Source organism: Magnolia sinica, chromosome 3 (assembly GCF_029962835.1).
Source record: "Magnolia sinica isolate HGM2019 chromosome 3, MsV1, whole genome shotgun sequence".
Lineage (NCBI taxonomy): Eukaryota > Viridiplantae > Streptophyta > Magnoliopsida > Magnoliales > Magnoliaceae > Magnolia > Magnolia sinica.
The window spans coordinates 112,958,208-112,978,814 of NC_080575.1; the positions used below are offsets into that span (position 1 = coordinate 112,958,208).

Sequence of the window (20,607 nt, forward strand, 5' to 3'; positions counted from 1 at the left end):
ATGTAACAGGAACATGTTTGACATTGATTCAAAGATGTATCCAGTACAGATGCCATGTTTCTTAACTCTTAACAGGCTCGACCAATGCACGGTGGCAGAAACCATAGATCATTTCACATTACAATTGGAAACTGCTATCATGGGTAATTACCAAGGTAGTGGAATAGGGTGTTTATTCATTGCAGATATAATAACTATAACGATTACAGAAATGAAATATGAGGTACATTAACTCATCAGACCTTCAATAAAACACCCTGATATCAACATATATGCAATATTTATTTATGACATAACATGTTGTTTATTGCCTGTTCTATGTAGAGCACAGATCCAATACAAAGCTTAATACCTTAAGCTTAATCTGGAAATATTGTGCATGCTGAAAAGCTTATGAATAGGTAAACACCCTCAATTAGTACTAGCATTGCCTTCTCCATGGTCTATCCGAAAGTAGTCGACATACGCCTTGCCTGCAAGTTTCCTAGTAAAGAGTTCCTTGAAGTACGTTTCCACACTAACATGTCTGAACTGTGGTGGGGTTTGTGTGCTGATCAGACTGGGCGCAGGGCCTATATCTCCTGTTAGTTTGGGACTGTGGAATGCAGCTATCGACAGCCTCTCATGCATTGAGTTTACTGTTGCCCTGTGCTCGATGCTACGATACATGCCATTGCTTACTATCTGCCAAAGCATAGAAAAAATAATAGGTGAATACATCTGAATTTGATGACAGAAGCAAAACGACCAGGGCACATCCTGTTCTTGTATCAATTCATAATTGTCTATTTGTGGGATTACAAATCAAACAATTAAAGTTGTCCATTTGAGGAGATTTTCGGGTCATAGTCCATTCACCATTGACAACGGGATGCGACAGACCAATGGCCTGGATTATCAAACAGTGAGAATTGAAAACCGGTGTACAACACAAGCCCATAATTCCTCTGAATTTAAACACCCCCAAGGTAGTACACATACATACCTCCAAAATGTCTCCAATGTTGATTATAAAGGCATTAGGGCGTGGCTTAACAGGAATCCACATCCTATCTTTCTTGATCTGAAGGCCTTCGATTTCACTGATTTGAAGTAGAATGGTAAGGCCCACAGAATCTGAGTGGGGTGAAAGGCCAATCACTGACTCTGGTCGAGGGCATGGTGGGTAATAATTTATCCTCATTGACTGGAATCCTTCTTCAAACAGCTCTCTCATCTCCTCTACCTTCATCCCAAGAGCTCTAGCCATGAATCCCAATATGGCCATGGCTAGCTTTTTCAACTCCACTGCATAGGTTCCCAGTGTCTCCCTGCAATTGAATACTGAAAGAGTTAAAACTCCATTTACAGATTGATATCGACATCTGATGATGTGTGAGGATTTCCTAAAATCTTACTAGAGAGTCAAATATAAAACCCGATAAAAGGGAAAGTAGGAGGAGTGTTTAAGTCCCCCCCTTTGGTTCCTGCATAACAATGAATTCATCTCATTTTAGTTAATAGCTATTATGTATGAGCGATTATAATTTAGGGTGCATTTGGTTGAATCAAATATCATGAAATTCCTTGATATCTCATGATTAATCGGTATGATTTGGAGCAAAATATCATATGATTTCCTAGACTATGATCTCTAATACATAATTACTGTTAATTGAAATAAGATGCGTTTAGTTGAATCCAATATCATGACATTTTGCACTAAATTAGACTGATAAATCATGAAATTTGGTGCAACCAAAGCACTGTAAGTTATGGGCCATCAATTTTTCTTTTAATCTTTACCAAAATCTCTAACATTTAATTTCTGTTCAAGTGAAATGAGAAAAAACCTTTTAGTGACATCCAAACAAGGGCTCTCCACTGTATGATTGGCCTACCTGCCTATCAATCCAATGTGAGCCTTGGTAAGACGATCGGACTGTTTGAGTAATCTCAACCATCCCATAAATTGAATCTTCTTTTGCTTTTCCTCATAACTTATGGTCATTATCTATGTTAGATGATGAGGAAACTTCGATTTGCTATAATTTTGAGTGCTATTTGCAGCTGCCCATCCATAGAGTGGCTGAACTCAAGCACCCAATATGCGAATGTCGAATATGTGTGAGAGATCTGAGCCTTTCATCAAGCGGCCCCATGTGAATGTTGCTTAGTCCAAGCATCTGGATGATGCACTCTGGAATTGACCATGTATAAATGTGAAAACACCTGGTCAGATTCAAGGGATCAAACCTGATGATTGCACCAAGGGAGCCAGTCTGAATTTCGATGCCAGATGAATGACCCAGATATTGCATGGGTTCATCGCAAGTTTTAGAGTGTGGTCCATCAATTAGACGGTGGGGATAGACGAAAGTGTGTGGTGATTGGAAGTGGAGTAATTACCTGAAAGATGGGGGAAGGTCGTCAAAAAGATGGGGCTTCCTTAAATGAGGTGGGAGGGTGTTCAAGAAGAACATGTCACCCCAATCGAGTTTCTGTTCTTCTGATACAACGAAAGCCTGCCCAAGTCCCTCTACATCTCCTTCCTTCTGACAGTATTTCTTTTTCTCTTCCAAAGGTAACTTAAAGAATTCTTGAATCTCTAACTTCATTTTCTCTACTAAGGTAGAGCTAACTCCATGATTTACCAACTGCACAACATTCTCAATGTTACTCATAATACATAATAACATCATCTAAAACCAGAGATCAAGTTCGCCAAAACTCAAATGGGGAAATTGTTGTCAGACTGGAAATCGTGATGGATGGTATGATCTTCTTGATCGTAGGAGTGTTTTGAATTTTTTTTTTTTTTTAAAACATATAAACAAGATCTATGACCTCTGTGAGGCCGGTTGAAGAACTCTGCAACCTACTAGGATAGGCCGGTTCTTCACCTGCCCGTGTGGGTCCCACTGGATTGTGTGTATGCCATCCAACCTTTAACATGATTATGTTATGCCAGGCCCATCCAATCCATCATGTGGCTGACTTGATAGTTGGATCAACGCATTCCAATTTCATGGTTGGAGTCATGATGGATGGGTTGGATGTCATACATACATTAAGGTTGAACAAAAAGTGGTATAGGATAAGCTCATTTTGCGAAGGTGCAGAATAACTGGATTGGTACTCCTTCCACTCATCCACCATACTGATAATTTGCATCAGTTGATGTTAGGATGTCAACTCCTAATTCAAAGTTCATGTTAGAATGTCAACTCCTTATTCAAAACTCAAATGACTGCACCACATGTAATAGTGGGAATGTGGATGTTCAATGCTTATGCAATGAGCAAGTAAAAACTAAATATCAACATGATTCAAAACTTTGGTGGGCCCTAGGAATGTTTCAATGGTATGCGTCTGCATCCCTACTTATTCCTGTGGTATGGCCTACTTGAAAATTTTCTATTGGCCTTTCTTTTGGGATCACGTCTGATAGTAGTTGGCCCAAATGATAGACTAAATGGATGTGATGTAGGAAAGGACGTGATGAGGTTGATCACCGTCTTCCTTAGGGATAACTACTCCAAATCCACGGAGCTTCTTCTCTGGACTCTTCACAGAGATTCTTCTAATCCGCGAGAGAAGAAAATAGAAATAATTTTTAATAATTTGAAATAAATTGATTAATGATAAAAAATGAAATGACAATCCTTTAAATACTAAACTCAAAACTCCAGCTCAAACTCACTAAAAAATGATACTTACTATAAAATAGTAAACTTACTATTTATAGGCGATCATGATTTCTACTAGACTTCTTACTTTTTGGCCAAAAATAATAAGTGTTCAATTTGGCCTAACCACATTATTTTCTTAATTTTTCTAATCACTTTTCACATTCGCATGGCTCCTAAAACTCAAAGGATCAAAAGTTACGATCGAATTAAAACTTACTATTTATAGTAAAAATGGAAATCAAATGGACTTTCAATTGTCGATCTAATGGAATCTCGCAAATCCAATGTGGGCAACCCTGCATGGGTTGGTTGGCTAGACTAGCTTCTCCTATCCAAAATCATATATGATATGTCCAAAAACTCATTTTGATTCACGAGACAAAACTGTTTTAAAGTTCTGACCATACTGATCACTTCCGCCTCCCATCAAGCCTTCTCTTTTCCATCTTGGCCATAAAAGTGTCCGACTTGCTCTACATCACGATGTGAAATACATCATGGTGGGCCCATATGAACTTTTTTGTTGAAGGGGCTCCTTGCCACAGCTGTTGTAGGAAAGTTGACATCTTATAGTTCAAATGATATGATACGGTACAGCTGGAATAGCAGGTATATGGTACAACCATCTCTCTACGGTACACGTGGCAGGTTGGTGTACAATCAGGTCCATCTAAATACTAGGCCTTATAATGGATGGTTTGTCTTAAAAACCACACTTTTTATACACATCTATTGATCTGATTGGTGGCCATTAATGAGACAGTAGAAAGTGAATATAGCAAACGGTCAAATATTTAGTGGGCGCAGGCCAACTAACTGTAATATAATTAAACTCATTTACATCCACCATGTGTCCTGCTAGCGCCTAATTTTGAGGTACGTGGGGCCGAGGTGGACCTAAACTTCAGACTGAAATTTCATATGCCAGGCTCGAACTACTTGGTTAAGGACAGCGCAGCCCAATCAGGTCCCATTAGAAGCCCAACAAGAGGAAAAGATTTCAGAAATGAAGAGCCTGATGAATCTACCAAACTCATCATGTGGAGACGATTGTTTTGGTTGTCATTTTCTCAACGAATCATTTCCTTGTATGCCTGACTTTCATTGAATTGAAGTATGTGCATGGCTTCGGTTGCAGCAGGCAGTGCGTAAAACACCATTTTTGAGATTGTATGTCTACCATGCAAGTATTATTGTACCTTATTTCTTACATTTCGTGGAAAATTCAAATTTCACTGAATTATAGCGCGTACGACTGAAAGTCCACATGAGAGAAAATCGATGAAGTGAAAAAATGTGACCGAGCAGTCAGAGTAGAAAGATGCTGCACAGTTGAGCAAGGTAATTAAGAAGAACAAAGTTTGGCTAACAAAGAAGGAACAATCACAAAATAGAAATGAAATAACAGAAGGATTTATAAAAAGGATTTTTAATTATCGTAATCGTTGTAATAATTGAAGAAGTAACCGGAAGAATAAGTTGCAATAGAACTCTATAAATAGCAAAGAAATCCAATAGATATACACCAACCAATCCAACAACTACAATAATAAATTAAACCAAATAAATTTATTTTTTTATCTCATCTTATTATAGGAGTGATGGTAATTCTTAGATATAATATTTAGTTGTAATCCAAATATATGCTCATATGTTGGATTTGTTCTCTATTTAATAGCACGCAGTTCTTTCAAAATACGCATTCTTACTATCGCTCTTAGTGATCGATTATAAGTTTGTTTTTTCGTTTGATTGCACTGATATTTTGAAAGTTCTTTCTTGTGAAAGGCACAAAACAATCCATTTTCGGAGGAAGAACTCTACCCTTTGATTATCACCTATTCATTATAAAATTCTGTAAATGGTTGAATAAACGACCAATCTTCTAAAAATCTGATCATATACGTTCATATTGGACGTATTTGCTTATTTCGGCGCTTGGGGTCGAAGTTGATCAGTTTCGATTGAGCTGCTTTATTGATTCTAGCACGCCCGCACATACTACACGTGACAGAAAACAAACCAAGCGTCTAACATTTTTGAAACGTCCGGTGGGACTGCAAACTACTTGATTGACACAAAAATTTATTGTGCACTGGCCGTGCAACAATTCTGGTAAGCACCAACTTTTTTGGTACGCCCGATGGGAGTCGAATTATTAGTATACTTATCGGTGCATTAATTCTCTGGAGCTATGAGCCGAAGACAGGTTCTTCAAGCACCCGAGTAGTTAAGTTTGCCATTGAATCCGATACCCTTTCCATTAAACTCCGATGAGGCATCCTCATCATAAATTGATCCTCGTGAGATTTTGCCGGCTGGAATGCTCGATATGCAATGAGGAATTCAGCATATCACCGAATAGTAACAAGTTCGGGCTGAACCTTTAGGCAGATGGATGACCAGTCATGTCGAAAAAATGGAATAAGATGATGACTTTCTTTGCTGAAAGAACACATGTGGTGCCTCAATAACATGTCGATACTAGTTATGACAGAAATCTGACACAGATAGTTCATGTATACATACAACCAACACGCAAGCACCTCCTCTACGATGGAACACACCTCCTACTCTAGTACAGGAGGTGCAGAATCTTCTGCTACCTACTGAGTTTAGGCAACCAGAATGGAAGGTTAGAAATATTGTTCCTGAAGTAAGATACCAGGGTATACCTGAGGGCAACCTTTCCTTGAAAATCTATCGTATCATCGAAACCAAAATCAGGTAGGTCTGGAACCTCCATCGGTGGCTGAACCACACCATATGAATCATGACCGAATCATGCAATTGGTGCAAGAAGTAGTAGTTCAAGTACTCGGTCATAATACTACCCCGGTCTACCATAAGCCTTATCTCGAATGAATTGAACAACAATCTTCATTATCGTGGTCGAATTTGATGTTTTTTTAATCAAGACAACTGAGTTCGATCAAGATGACTGAATTTTTTTTATTTTTCGATTTAGATGGCCGAGTTCAACTAAGACGATCAAATTTACTATTTTTCAACAAAGATAGCCAAGTTCGATCAAGATAGTTGAATTTGTTGTTTGTCGATCAAGATGATTGAGTTCGACCAAGAAGATTGAATTTGCTGTTTTTCGATCAAGATGACCAAATTCGACTAAGAAGGTCGAATTTGCTGTTTTTTTTTTATAAAAAATTTATAATTATTATCAAGATGGCTGAATTTACTTTTTTCTAACTAAGACAACCGAATTTGATATTTTTATATGGCCGATCAGTCACATTTATTGCACTGAACAATGAATTAACGTCACTCTCACATTTTAACTAAAGGCGAGGCGATGTGGGGGGCAATATTATACCCTAATTTTGACTTTTTTTGAAAAATTCAATTGGAAAAGGACACATATTGTGACAGATAAATATTTTGCATGCGTGGAATTTTTGAAGATGTTCAGGGCATCTTTTATGGAATTACAGTTGGCACGACCGGAAGCCGAAGCAGGAGAAAATTAGTCGAGCGGAAAGATGCAACCGAGTAGTCAAGAGAAAATCGGTTGAGTGAAAAGATGCAGCCCGATCGAGCAGTTTAAGTTACAAAAGACGATTGAGAGGAACAAAGTTTGGCCGACAGAAGAAGAACAATTACAAAAGAAAAACGTAACAATAGAATGATAAAGAGATACTTTTTGACTACTATAACTATTGTACCAATGGAAGACACTAACCGATACAACAACAACAACAACAACAACAACCAATCAAACCAAACAAATTTATCTTTTATCTTAGCTTATCCTATGAGTAGCAGTAATCAAGTAGCAGTAATTCTTAGCTATAATCTTTAGTTGTAATCCAAATTTATGCTCATATATTGAATTTGTTCTTCATCCATTATCACGCAATTCTTTCGAGAGACACATTCTTACAGTTACTACTAGTATTGATTCTGAGTTTTTTTTTTCCATTTGTTTGATTGCATTGGTATTGTGAAAGTCCTTTCTTGTGGAATACACAAAGCATCCCATCTTCATCATCCATTTATCGCCTTGATTATTATAAAATTTTGCAAGTGGTTGAGTAAACAACCAATCTTCTTAGAATCTAGTCGTATTTGTTTATATTGGACGTATCTACTTATTTTGATTTAAATTGAGCCACTTAATTAATTTTGGCACACCCACACACACTACACATAACGAAAAACAAACCGAGCATCCAACAAGTACACGTGAAATCCTACTACGTCCTATCCGGATGTTAGGCCCTAATGGCAAAAATCAGATAGATACACTGCACGGGTGGGCTACACCAGATGGAACAAATAGGGTAGGATGCGGACCATAGGCTTGTGCAGAGGATCACCCGGTGGATATCTGTCATATAACCTGTTATTAGGTGTAACTCACAAGGACAAAAAAATCAGCCTGATAAAAAAAACTCAACCACGTGACTGCATATACTTAGCTGCTTTCGGTGTAATATTAAATTGTTCCATTGGTGTGGCCCATACAATTTTTAAAGCAAAATTATCTTATGCATGTTCCATCTAAATAATAATTATCACCTGATTGACGGATTGGATTTTACATATACAATATGGAGTAGTTGGTATACACTTATGATTAGAGTGGTTTTCGGTCATTTTCAAGATTAAAAAAGAAAGAGTAGAAAAATAAAAACGTCCACCTCAATCTATCAATAATGAAATTTAAAGTTTCTTTACACACTCAAAAGATCGCAAGATTCGCAGCCTAGCCAACTACTACTACAGTTTGGAATGTGCGCAGAAAAAGAAAAAGAAAAAGAGTGGGTGCAGGCTACACATAAGAGATAAAGCTCAGTTGCCCACGAGAAATTCATTCAATTCATCCAGGAAGTAAGGAGAGATTACACATTCAAAACTCAAGTGGGCAACGCCACAGGAAACAATGAGTGGGAACTCACACCATTGAAACCTTCTTGGGGCCCACCAAATTATTTGATCAGGTTATTATTTTTCATCCAATTGGAACTCACCTTATGAATTGGTTATGGCTTATACAAATCGTGGTGGGCCGTAGGAAGGTTTTAATGGTGGGAGTCTTCATCTCCACTATTTCCTTTGATGTGACTCAATTAAGTTACAAAACAAATGGATGGCATAGATCACTTTGTATGCTATATGTGAGCCCCAGGTACACTTACAAAGATGGGGTCCTTACTCTCGCTTTGGTGGTATACTCTTAGGAGTTTCAACACCTGGTCAAGGGTTCGAGTACCCATAGGCGGTGAAATTACACTACGGTGTGAGTGTGTGGGGGTATGCGCGCGCGTGTAAAAAAAAACATAAAGTACACTTACAAAGCAAGTACAAAAAATTGGGGTCTAATTGTGAATATGACTGACAAAAAGGGTAAAATGGTCTTTCAGATTCATCTTATTTTTACATGAAAGGCTCGTATTCATAAGAATTTTAAAATGAGGTGTCTATTCCGAAATAAATTAAAATGTAGATGAGTTTTCATAATTAATTCTTACTTTAATGCTAATTCATTATGTTGAATGTGATTGGATTTTTTTTTTGGTTAGCTTGTTAGTACACCCCACTGTCAGTTGACACTTCACTGTTAGCCACCCCCACTAGGGATCGATGCCAAGACCTCAAGTGTTGAAACGAGGTATCTTTCAATCAGTCTACCACTTGAGCTATGGATCAGGGTGTTGAAAGTGATTGGATTAAGGACACGGCTAACTTGAATAAATTGTCAACTGATGATTCTAGCAAGACCTACCAAATCTAACTTTAGGCCCGCCAAATTGACCTTTTAAGGTTATTTGAAGATACAGCCATGTGAGCATTATCCAGTGACCCATGTTAGATGGGCAGAGTGGCCAAGATAATGAGTGTGGTTGTTTGGTTTTTAGATTTGAAGGTCTATATACTTTTACTATGATCAAGGAGAACTGATCTCCCGAGTATAGGCAGACATAGAAAAGATCTTAAAGATGCACTTAACCCCTACTACTATAGGATACCTGTTTGCTAGTGGGTAACTAAAAACCTGCTTATAGGAATGCAACAAGGTAGCCTCTCCAACGAAAGAATATGTATCCTTAGACTTGCAAAATCAAAGCCAAACCCCAAAGACAATGGTTTTGGGAAAGGAAAATACATCATAATTTGTTTCTCTTCAACAAGAATTTCTATAATTAGTGAATAAAATTGCTAAACAACAAAACATAAAGGACTCGAATTTAAGAAACTTAATTAGAGGGAGATTAGAGAAGTGGAGAAAGAGGTTAGAGAGTTTTTATTTTATTTTTATACACGCACACACACACCCGCACACTCGCGCCATAATGGAATTTCACCACCTATGGGTACTCAACCCCTGACTAGGTGTTGAAACTCCTGAGAGTCTACCACAGAGCAAGAATAAGATTTTTATAGACCTGAATAGGTCACTTCGTGGCTCTTAATGCAGCTGTTTAGTAAGATTGAAGGTGTACACAACCTTCTTGATCGACTCTCCGTGGTTTCACTTATTTATGAGATTTCCTAGAATTCAAACCAATAGTTGTAAAAAGAATAAGACTCCTCACACTCCTTAGGATGATTTTTTTTTTCTCGGTTAAAGGCAAAGTCTTATACTTTTTCTGTATAACCAGTCTCCCCTTTTCTACTTTTTAAAAATGCAACTTGAAATTCATATATGGTTGGATTATTACCGATGCCTCACCTCTATTTCAAATACTCGTAGCAGATTCACTGATATAAGGGAACACCATTTATTAAAACTTTCATCTTTGAGCAATTGACCATATTTATCTTCAAGAGTAGTTTGGTAAAATGAATTCGGTGGTAATAATAAAATGGGTGGCATTTGGTAGTGTGTATAGTAATGGTAAATTGATTTCGTTTAGCAAGCGTGATTTCAATACCTATTACCATGAATTTTTATGTGGTAACTTTATGCATAAAAATTACCTGATTTTCAGTTCAAGAATTGGTAGGCCCTGCTGCGATGTTTATATAAAATTTACCCTAATCACTAGTTGTGTCACCCCATTTTAGTCATAGGGCCCAAAAATTACATCGGTCTATGATTGAGGTAGGAAGAAGTTGTGAAAGGTATGCCAACCCTTTATTTTTTTTTTCAAGGCCCAAAATGATGATCATATGAAATCTACTCCTATCATTAGAAGTCAATTTAAAATTTAGGTATTGGGACTAAAAATCAGGCTCATTCATGATTTAGGTGGGTTACATGAAAGGATATTGTTTGGAGGGTGAGCATTGCCTTGGATACCGTGTGGTCCACTGAATCAAGGACTAGGTTGCCCTATATGTAAGATGAAATGATGTGCCTAATGATTAGGGTGGATTTCATATAAACATCATATATAGTAGGTCACCTGTGAGATTGTTTTAGGTGTGCCTAAACTACAGATGACCACTTGTACATGAAAATAGTCCGAAATCTACTTCAAAAACTAGAGGGCCTCGTTAGGATGTTTATCTAAAAATTACTTTAATCATCAAATGTGTTATCCCATTTTAGTTGTAGGGCCCAAAAATTAGTATGGTTCGTGGTTTTTTAGATAGGCTGTATGGAAGGGAATGGTTGGGAATTGGACAACCACCCTTATTTTTAAGAGCCCATCGTGATGATTATTATAAGAAATCCACTCCACTCATCAAACGTTAAGCTAAAATTTAGGCATGGGGATAAAAAATCAGGCATATCTGTGGTCCAGGTGATCCATATGAAGGAAACTAGTTTGGAAGGTGCGCGTTGCCCAGTATACTATTTCTGTTTCTAATCATGTGGTCCACTTGAATCATAGGCTAGGCTAATTTTTAGGCCCTGCATCTAAAATGTAGTGGCACACCACATGATTGGGATGAATTTCACAGAAAATTAAGGCGGGCCACCTGTGAGAATTCGTAGAATCTCTGGATTGCATGCTTAAAAAAATTAAGTGGTTTCACTCTGCATGTCAAACACAATTTTTTTATTCTATCATATTTCATTTATACTATGCTAACAAAATTGAGAATTTCAATTTATATAGATGCCATAATTTTATAATTTGAATCCCAATACATACCAAATACAAGTTGCCAAAACTATGCAGCTAGTAGTAGATGTCCAAGCACAGTGAGAGTATATCATCCAATCCAGTTGGTGGGGTCGCCCTAACATGAAAATGGGACACCTCAAAAGTCAAGGTGAGCCAACCATCAGGTGGCAAGCTATATAAATGTGGAGGTTTTTTTTTTTTTTTTTGGTTCTTTATCTATTATTTTCTATGGTGTGGCACACATAAATAAAGTGAAATTTACTCTACAGGTGAGATATTTTTATTATTTGGTCAAGGTTCCTATAACGCCTAGGTAGAGCTGAGAGCAGAGCAGGTTGAGATCAGAAAAAGTCCTATTGTATTTGTACCCGAGTTAACTAAGTTCGGGTCTTGCTGGGTTCAGGGCTAGCTCTTGAAGATCCTGACCTGGACTATCCTATTGGGTTTAGGTAACCATTGGGTGTGCATTGGGAGTAGTTCAATAAAAGCATTCAAAGGGTTGGGTGGCCAAACATGGTGGTGGATTAGATTACCATTTAGTGTTGTGTAAATGCACCCTCTCACGTGTATGTGTGTGTGACTAACTAGTTGCCATGTAGGGCTCACCATGTTGTTTGTACAACATCTTATCCCTCCAATCCCTCCATATCATGAAAATGAGATGCCACACTCTAATCCATAGCTTAGGGGGTAGACTGAGTGAAAGAAAAGATACCTCGTTTCAACACTTGAGGTCTTGGTATCGATCCCTAGTGGGGGTGGCTAACATTGAAGTGTCATCTGACAGTGTTGTGTACTAACAAGCTAACAAAAAAAAAGAAAAAAGAAAAATAAATGAACTAGAAAATGAGATGGCTAAAAAATAAGGTTGATCTCCATGTATGAACCATCCTAGTGATACAGCACCCCATAAAACCTTCAGGCCCTACTTTCACCTTCCAAAACTTCGATGGGCCGTGGAAAAAGGAAATAGTTGCTTTCCTTGATTTGTCTCCTTTTGTCGTCGTATAATTTTTGGGCTCATTATATAAGTTATACATGTGGAGAAGTTATGGTGAGAACTCGCTGGAATGGGATTATATGCAGAGGAATGCTCACTTGCACGCACCTTCTTATGTGAGCACCATGTGCACCTTTGCACACATATCTTAGGTACAAAATCTGAATGGTCCACGTAATGCAGAATTTCTTGAAATCTTATAGACTCAATTTTCAGACTGATCCCGAAACTTTAGTAGGCCATAGCAAAGAGAAATGAAAATCAAGGGAGGAAATTGTTTCATTTTTTCATGCCTACCAGAATTTTGTATCGGGCTGAATGTTTGGGATTGTGTGGTTTCAAGGAGTGCCGCATCACATGGACCGTTCAGATTCTGTCCCTAAGACATGTGTACAAAGGTGCACACAGATGCTGACATAAGACGGTCCACAGGTGAGCATTCATACACACAAGTGACAAGTAGCTGGACGTTCAATAATTGCCTCATTTATGCTTACTTTAATGGTAAGAAATGCGTTTTGAATAAATCGTATTTTAAAGAAGGAAGGAGCAGGGGATTGAGTGGGCTCCACCGTAGTGTGACTGTGAAATTTACCCCCAACTATTAAGTGAGTCACCCCGTGTTAGACACAATGCCTATAAATCAGCCTCAATCTTTGGTTTTGGTGGAACTTGCTATTAGAAATGCTATATATAGAAAGATCATCCTCCAAAAGATTTGTCTTATTTGGCTCACTTGAATCACCTATCGACCTGCCTTTTGGGTCTCAGGACTAGTTTTACTGTAGCAACTAACGGTTGGAATGGACTTCACATGCTCGCCTCTTTTCCAATTGTTTGCATAGGTATGGTCCACGTTAATCACGGGGGTCTGAAATAAATAAAGGATGAGCATCCGTGCAAGTCTCCGCCATTCATTCCAATGACTCTGGCCCCACCATGATGTATGTGTTATAACCACACCGTTCATCTATTCTTCCAGATAAACCAAAAATGTGACAAGTCCAAAGCTGAAGTGGACCACATCACATAAAGCAGTGGGGACTGAACGCTAACCATTGAATCTTTTTCTAAGGGGCACATTATGGTGGGCCCTAGGAAGGTATTAACGGTGGCCATCATTGTTCCCACTGCTTTTTGTGGTGTGGCCCTCTTAATCCTTATATCTATCTTATTTTTTAGCTCATTACTGTACTTATTTGGAAAAAATAAATAAATGAACGGTGTGGATGTAACACATACAGCATAATGTACAGAACTTTTCGATGTCAACGGAGCTGGAACATCGTCGTTGCCACGTTCTCTGCCACAGTATCGCAGCCACCGTCCTGAGGAGGGGAGTAGATGAAACCCACGTAATACCGCAGTGGGTGTTAGCCTTATTCTATGGGCCGCGTATTAGATACTGACGAGGTCAGTAGCCAAGGGGCTACTGAAGTGACGTCACCAAGCTCTGTGGACCCCACCATGATGCATGTGCTGTATCCATACCGTCCAACCATTTGTAGAGATCGTTTTATGGTATTAGAAAAAGAATGATATAAATCTAAAGTTCAAGTGGACCCACCACAGAAAACCGTGGGATCAGTCACAACCACCGTTGAAACATTTATAAGGCCCACCATGATATATATTTTTAAAATCAAACCTATTCATAAATTAACATAGAGATAGATGAAGTGAAAACAAAAATATAAGCTTGATAGGAAACTTTTTTGGGCGGGCAAAGAAGTTTTGAACGGTGGATGTCACTGTCCCCTTTGTTTTCTATAGTGGGTTCCACTTAAACTTTAGATCTATCTCATTATTTATATCATGCAATAAGACTATCTCTCCAAATGGTTGGACGGTATGGATATAACACATATATCATGGTGGGGCTCACAGAGCTTGGTGACGTCACTTCAGCAGCCATTTGGATAGTCCGTATCTAATTCGCGCCCTATTCTAGGGCACGGAATCGCAGCCACCGTCCTGAGGAGCGGAATAGGTGAAACCTACGTAATACCGCAGTGGGTGTTAGCCGTATTATAAGGCCGACCTTATCCATGTGTTGTATGTCCACACCGAAATCGGATTGCGCACTGAGTTATTCAGTATGCTCTCATCGTACTGAGTAAACTCAGTTGAGCCCACCTTTAATGTATGTCTATCTACACCGTCCATCTGTTTTTCCGTCTAAATTAAGGGGTTGGGCCCAAAATCGAAGCATATCTAAAGATCAAGTGGACCATACCATAGGAAAAAGTGGGGATAATGATTTCTCAGTTGAAACCCTACAGTGATGTTTATTTTTCATCCAACCTGTTCATGAGAACATAAAGACATGGATGACAGGAAAACACAAATATAAGGTTGACCAAAAACTTATGTAGCCCCAAGAATTTTCCACGGTAGATGTTCAATTCAACTGTTTCTTGTGGTGTGGTCCATTTGAACATTATATATACTTCATTTGTTTAGCTCAGGCCCTAAAATTATATGATAAAATTTATGGAAGGATCGAATCAGATGCATAATTCATGGTGGACATCACAAAGTTTACTCAGTAAGTAATCGGCTTCCATCCACACCGTTCATCATTTTACTATTAAAACTAATTAGGTATGACGCCACACGACTTTGACCGTGTTCGACAAATGAACCTGAGCTGACTTTTAACAGGGTCGGAAAGTTAAGGCCGGAACTGAGTTCATTATTTTATTGGATTTGGACCTGGAATTTCCAAATTGGACTGGGAATCCGTTGAAACCTTTAATCATAAGGGAGAGGTTTTGGCAATAAACAGAGAAAGAGTAGGTATTTATATTTTCGTAAAAGAAAAGAGAGCCGTCTAGAATTATCCCACAAAGAAAAACGCGGACACTCTCTGTAAAGACCCGCGTTATTTTCAAGACACCAGCCGTGTCTCTTTTAGAGGCCAAACAAAAAGGGAAAATGCCAAAACCAGGCATGGCTTGCTCAATGTTTGTGCCGTTCATCAGACGCAACGCTACTCAGGCGATAAGAATTAAAAGCTTGTACATGCGCTGTGTAATATAGAACTACATGTACCATTGGCTCCTTTGACGTGGGTCACTTAGCTTTGGATCTGCCTCATATTTTTTACTCGGGCTCAAAATGTTTGGGTAAAATGGATGGATGGTGTGAATATGCCACATATATCATGGTGGGGCCTACAAATTTAAGTCACTCCTTTTGCAATGGTTTTCGAGGTGGAAATACCGTTGGATTTTCAAACAAGCTTAGATAGCAATAATTAATTAGTATGAAAAATCAAACAGGCCTTAACTCTACTATGATTTGTGATGTAGGTAATAAATTTTTGTGACTGAAGCTAAGTAAGGCCAAAGTGATGTTGGTGAGAAATTCATTTTGCTTTTATATATATATATATATATGAGAAATGCTCACACACAACTAGTTGGACCGTCCAACTAGCTCTCGGAATTAAATGCTAATTAACAGTAATAAATGATGCGTATGGAAAAGTTAATTAAAGAAGGAGAGGAGTTGCTGGCTTGGGATGGCTCCACCATACTGTTTATGTAAAATCCTCCTCATCCATTAGATAACTTACCTCATGTTACATCCATGGCATGAAAATCATATCCATATATGGTTCAAGTAGACCACATGAAAATCATATCCATCCAAAATAATGTGTAGGAAAGCTAACCTTCAAAATTGTTTCCTTTGGCATGGTCCACTCAAATCATGTAGGGCCCTGAATTTTTAGAATTAGGCCTAGAATTTGGTGTGGCATATAATGGATGGAATGGATTTTACATGGTCATCACTTTGAGCCTGGTAACAATCAAGGATGGACGTCTCTCTCAATTGTTTCCATTGGTATAGCCCACTTGAATCACATATATATCTCTCTGAATTTATTTATTTTTTCCTATGAGCCCTATATAAAATTACACACCCAATGATCGGAGTGGATCTGACGGTAAACATCACGATGGGCCCAGGCATTGCTGTGGCGGTTAGTTCTCACAAATGTGGGACCTTACCAAGAAGGTTGGGACTGGATCCGTGTTACCCGAATGACAAATAGTGGGGCGCTTTCCAGACTGTAGAGCCCACCTTCATGTACGAGTTGAATATCCACGCCAATCATCAGTCTTTACACATCATCTTAGTGTATGGTCCGAAAAATGAAGCAGATGTAAATTTCAGTTGGACCACACCACAAGAAATAATAGACATGGAGAGCCTGCCATTAAAAAAAAAAACTACCATCCAACTTGTTGATAAGGTTAGAGATACAAGGATAAAGGGAAAACACATATATCGGCTTGATCCAAAACTTTTGTAGCCCCCACGTAGTTTTTAATGGTTAATCACCCGTGTTTCCTCTGGTGTGGTCCACTTGAGATTTGGATCTACTTCATTTTTGGGATTATGTCCTGAATTGATCTGGAAAAACTAATGGACATCCTGGATATACAACACATACATGAACTTGGCCCCATGGTCAGTGAAACACCCACTCCAGTGTGACCCAGGTTACAAACTGACTCGGATTGGGCAGCTACACAGCAACCCAGGCTAGTGTTGTGTTGACGTGGCAAATTCTGTGAGCCAACCGTGATGCCTGTGTTATATCCACACTGTTCATTCATTTTCTCAATCATTTTAGTATATGAGCCAAAAGACCAGTCAATCCAAAACTCAATTGGACTACACCAAGAAAAGCAGCCGTGACAATGACCCCACCGTTAAAATCTTTCTAGGGTTGACCATGATGTTTATTTGTCATCTTCCCTGTTCATGAGGTCACACATACTTGAAGACAGGAAAACACAAATATCAACTTTATCCTGAACGTCTAACTCTCAAGAAGTTTCTAACGATCGGACGTTTAATCCCCATTGTGTGATCTACATAAGCCTGGGATCTACCTCAATTTTAGGTTCATGCTCTAAAATGATCGTACAAAATGGATGCTCAGTGTAGATAAAACCCATACATTATGGTGGGCCTCACAAAGCCTTCTCTAAGTTGCATAGTCTATTCATTTCCATTTTTGCAGTGGGGAAGAGAGAACATTACACGAGAGAGAAGCATTTAATAGAGGGAGGGAGAGAAAAGAGGAAGATGATTCTTTCCATAGAAAATGGGATGATTAAAAACTTGTACACATGTGATGTGTTTGGATGAAGTGCCACATATGTAAAAAAAAAATATGATATGTTAATTAGGCAAGGTCTATTGTAAGCAAGTGAATACAATTTTTAGTTTTTATTTTTGTGATAAAAAATTTGATATTTTTCTAAGAACATTTGGGCCATTAGAAATCCATTCCAATGGCTCATATTTAATTACATGTATAGCTGCATATATGAGAATCATTTACTAATTTTTAGCAGATAAAATTTAATTAGGTATAAGAGACTGGGCAGGGAAAAACCTATAGTTCAAATCTCCTTGCAGTCCATTCTCATGTTTATATGTCGCCTATAGTCATTCCTATGATCAAAAAATACAAAAATATTAGCCTGTCCACGGCTTCTGAGGTAGCCCCCACAAATGTTTCTACAGTGGACGTTAAATCCTCGCTGTTTCATGTCTTGTGGCCCATTTAAGTTTTGTATATGCCTGATTTTTGGGACTATATCCTAACATGATCTGGAAAAACAGATGGACGGATGGATTTCTCACGAACATCACGGTGGGTCCCACCCAGCTTCAATTGACAGGAACTTATATGACGGCATACGATCCCACCAATAAAATCTCGCTATGGCACCACACCACCACGGAGGGTGGTGCGGGCATTACTACCCAAGCAAAAACCACGACGATTAGGTGATCCAACCACCGGTTATCTTGGTGATCTATATCTTTTTGGGTTTTCACCGCTTCTAGAATCATGTGGCCACTGGCCATTTGGCATGCAGGCCATCGGTGGTAGACCCACCGGCCGTCACGCTCGGTTCATCTCGTGGGCCACGATGTAATTAGAAACAAATGGATGGCTTGGAAGAGTTGGGCAAGTTTTTCAGGCCTCGGTTCGTTTCAAAAGCTGCGTGCACCTGGTCCTTGACCCATCTGCTTGGTGGGTCCCACCTGATGAGAGAGAGAGAGAGAGAGAGAGAGAGAGAGAGAGAGAGAGAGAGAGAGAGAGAGAGAGAGAGAGAGAGAGAGAGAGACCTGGAAGAAGCCCCAGTGTTTGCAAGCGGAGTGCAATCTGTCCAATTCAGAGGCGCCGGATTCTCGGAGAAGCAGCTTTTCCATGTCGATGATCGGAATCTCCGAAAGCGATGTGATTGGATCTACGACAATCGTAGGATCTTGATCAGGACGCATATAACGAGGTGGGACCGTGATCATGTGCTCTTTCGCCAGTTCCTGAACGTTGGGTACTTGAAGAGATGTTCCAAAGCTGAAGTTTGGAGATTCCATGGCCATACTTCCACAAACACGAAAGGAGAGAGAGAGAGAGAGAGAGAGAGAGAGAGAGAGAGAGAGCATCTTATATTGAAGTTCCTCAAGCCCGCACGTGTGACCGCTTCCACCTACATGCTTGCACATGTGCCAATATGTGTGGTCCACTCAAAGGCCATCCAGAAATGTCTTTTTTGTTTTTTGTTTTGGATTTTTTTAAAAACCACTTAAGGTTCGAGTCTGCTTTCCGGTCGTTCTATCACATCCGCTTACCTTTAAATACATTACAAGGTAAACCATTTTTCTTACCCTGGGTTGGCTGTTGAAAACAATAAATAGCTGTTAAAGTTGATAAGAACATTTTTAATCAATATTTCTCCTATTTTACTCTTGAAACACCCAATCGCGATACGTCTTTTTCAATCCCGAGCGTCCATCAGTGGCAGTCACTTCTCAGTCCTTGTGAAATCCATGCCATCCATCCATTTGGCGGGCTCATTTTAGGGTGAAAAACTGAGATGGGCAAAACTCAAGTGGACCACACCATAGGAAAAAAATAGAATATGACACTTTTCAGGGCCACAAAAACCTTGGGCCAAGCTAATATCCATGTTACCCTTAAGGGAGATTTCTGTGACCTAATCGACAGGGGTGATGGCAAATAAACATTGCAGTCGGCTATATATAGTAAGTTTTTAATGCTGGGCATTCAATCATCATTGTTTTGCACGGTGGGGTTTATTTAAGGCTTGGATTTTTTATTTATTTATTTTTTCTCAAGCTTTAAAGTGAATCACGAAAATGAATGGACAATCTGACTGGACTCGAAAAAATTAAGATCATTTATTTATCAGGCCATCGAATTGGTGGCTATTTACAGATGATTAGAAATGAAGAAAATAAAACCAACGGTCATTTTCAATGAAGAAGATCCACAAATAATTAGATAGAATGGGTCCTTACTGATGGGACTCACAAGAGTTTCAACACTGAGATCATGGGTCCAAGTTCCCATTGTAGTGTGTGTGGGTGCGAGTGTGTAAAATAAATAAACATCATAGTAGTACCACTTACGGCCCATGTTGGGGTGATCCGTTCCATCCACCTTATCTACCAGCTCACCGTGGGCCAAAAAAGTCCTGATTTGGGCAATTTCCACTTCTAACAAACATCATAGTGAGCCTGGAAAGTTTCAATAGTTATCATTATTTTCTATTATGTGGCCCAAACGAGCACTGGATCAGGCTGATACTTGGGCCCTAGCCATAAAATGACAAGGGAAAAAGGATGGGCGGCATAGATTATACACATACATCAATGTGGGCCCATATGGGTCGTAGTTTGCATGGATCGTAGTTTGGTTGGCATGTTGAATGGATAGTGGTTTTAAGTGTTCACTTCCTTTACTATCTTGCTATTGGTACCATAACTTAAGTCTCACGTTGGGGTGATCCGTTCCATCCACCTTGTTGGCCAGCTCGTCGTGGGCTCAAAAAGTCCTGAA

General features: G+C 39.0%; 1 protein-coding gene across 2 annotated transcripts; it reads right to left on the reverse strand.

Annotated features, from left to right (window-relative positions):
• Positions 1-156: 156 nt before the first annotated feature.
• LOC131240761 (protein SRG1-like) lies at positions 157-19,210 on the reverse strand. 2 transcript variants are annotated; one of them, XM_058239210.1, is made up of 5 exons: positions 18,849-19,210; positions 18,752-18,790; positions 2,389-2,636; positions 986-1,310; positions 157-684 (listed from the first exon to the last, which is right to left on the reverse strand). In XM_058239210.1, the coding sequence occupies exons 1-5, from the start codon at positions 19,188-19,190 to the stop codon at positions 412-414; spliced, it is 1,227 nt and encodes a 408-aa protein (XP_058095193.1). In that variant the 5' UTR covers positions 19,191-19,210; the 3' UTR covers positions 157-411. The 2 variants fall into 2 exon arrangements, with proteins under 2 accessions (XP_058095193.1, XP_058095194.1); XM_058239211.1 differs by lacking the exon at positions 18,752-18,790 and having other exon boundaries at positions 18,870-19,209.
• Between the last annotated feature and the right edge of the window lie 1,397 nt (positions 19,211-20,607).

Excerpts from the sequence above, each read along its gene's own strand:
- LOC131240761 (XM_058239210.1), bottom strand. The coding sequence starts at position 19,190 with ATGCTCTCTCTCTCTCTCTCTCTCTCTCTCTCTCTCTCTCTCTCCTTT. Across the intron at positions 2,637-18,751 it reads GCAGATGGGTCAAGGACCAG|TTGGTAAATCATGGAGTTAG; the intron begins GTGCACGCAGCT and ends AATGTTGTGCAG. Across the intron at positions 1,311-2,388 it reads GACCTTCCCCCATCTTTCAG|GGAGACACTGGGAACCTATG; the intron begins GTAATTACTCCA and ends ATTCAATTGCAG.